The sequence below is a fragment of the Chiloscyllium plagiosum genome, unplaced genomic scaffold, assembly GCF_004010195.1.
Source record: "Chiloscyllium plagiosum isolate BGI_BamShark_2017 unplaced genomic scaffold, ASM401019v2 scaf_14384, whole genome shotgun sequence".
Classification (NCBI taxonomy): domain Eukaryota; kingdom Metazoa; phylum Chordata; class Chondrichthyes; order Orectolobiformes; family Hemiscylliidae; genus Chiloscyllium; species Chiloscyllium plagiosum.
The window spans coordinates 37,335-38,848 of record NW_025214925.1 but is presented as its reverse complement, the minus strand read 5'-3'; the positions used below and the strand labels follow the sequence as shown (position 1 = coordinate 38,848).

The 1,514-nt window shown below is 60.6% G+C and overlaps 1 protein-coding gene across 1 annotated transcript in view; it reads right to left on the bottom strand.

Annotated features, from left to right (window-relative positions):
- Positions 1-1,153: 1,153 nt before the first annotated feature.
- Positions 1,154-1,514, bottom strand: part of mettl17 (methyltransferase like 17) — a 1,423-nt gene continuing 1,062 nt past the window's right edge. The window contains exons 2-3 of the mRNA XM_043686643.1: positions 1,416-1,454; positions 1,154-1,285 (exon numbers count right to left, since the gene is read on the bottom strand). Coding sequence (XP_043542578.1) covers positions 1,169-1,285; positions 1,416-1,454 — 156 coding nt within the window. The 3' untranslated portion in view covers positions 1,154-1,168. The remainder of the gene's footprint in view (positions 1,286-1,415; positions 1,455-1,514) is intronic.

Below are 1,514 nucleotides of genomic sequence, written 5' to 3'. Positions count from 1 at the left end.
GGTTCCCTCCAGGTGCTTCGGTTTTCACCCACATCCCAAGGATGTGCATGTCAGGTGAATCAGCCATGATAAATTACCCATAGTGTTAGGTGAAGGCGTAAACGTAGGGGAATGGATCTGGGTGGGTTGCTCCTCGGAGGGTCGGTGTGGACATGTTGGGCCGAAGGGCCTGTTTCCACACTGTAAGTAATCAAATCCAACGAACGGCGTTACTGTCACCTGAAATCCCCCCACAGTCCAAACTATCAACATCCTGGGGGTTACCGTTGACCAGAAACTGAATGTGGACCAGCCCCGTATAAACCCAGCGGCTACAAGAGCAGGGTCAGAGGCTGGGAATCCTGCAGCGAGTCACTCCCCTCCTGAGTCTCTTCTCCCCCCCCGGAGCCCTGTCTCACCAACGACAAGGCACAGGCCAAGAGGGGAGGAGGGAATACTCCCACTTGCCCCTGGATGAGGGCGGGAGGCAGCTCCGACAACACTCGAGAAGCTCCACACCGCCCAGGTACAAAGCATCCCCCCACCCCACTCCCTGCTCAATTGGACCCACACCCACAAACCTCTGCTCCCTCCCACCACCCCCAGACGCTCAGTTGCAGCAGTGTGTACCGTCTACAAGACCCACTGCAGAACCTCACCGAGGGGCTCCTCAGACAGCACCTTCCCAAACCCCCCACACACCCCTCTACCATCTAGAAGGGGGGTGGGGGGGGATAGCAGATACACGGGGAACACCACCCCCCTCCCCTCTCCCCATCCCGGAATCTATTGGCCGTTCCTTGCTGGGGTCAGAATCCTGGGATGGCCCCCCTCCCTGAGGGGCATCGTGGGTCTACCCCACAGCACGTGACTAAGATGGCAGCTCACCCCCCCACCCTCCCCCCACCAACCTTCTCTACAGCAGTGTCTGGGGAGGGTTGGAGGGGTAAACGCTGGGCCGAGCCAGCGACGCCCACATGATTGGGAAATCAAAAACCAAAAATGGCGGAGCTGACCTTCCAGAGTTGGGGAGAGAGATCGAGCGTGATTGGAGACCGGGTCACACGCGCGGACCGGGAGTGGAAATACTTACCAACCCACCCCACAACCCGCCCCACCACCACTTGGCCACCCCTCCTCCCTTGACCAGGGCAGCCCCTGCATCCCCTGACTCAAGACGCCAAACGGGTCAGACCCCAGCGCAGACACTCACCCAGGAGAAGGGCAGCGGGTGATAGGCCTGGGTGAAGTTGCACGGCACGGGCACCGCTGCTGTCAGCTTGGGGCAGACGCCGTCGTGAGGGCACTGCAGAGAGAGAGGGAGAGAGAGAGAGAGAGACACGTTTGTCAGGAGAGGGAGCAGGGAGACGCGGCACCCAGCCGTCAGGGATTACAACGACGGGGAGGGGGATTGGAGAGGGACCGAGGAAACTCACCGGAGCGAAAACATGACCCGGGGAATCTTCATCTTTGCCCTGCGAAGGAGACGAGGGGGGAGAAGGGGGGGTGGGGTGGGGAGGGGAGAAGGGGAGGTG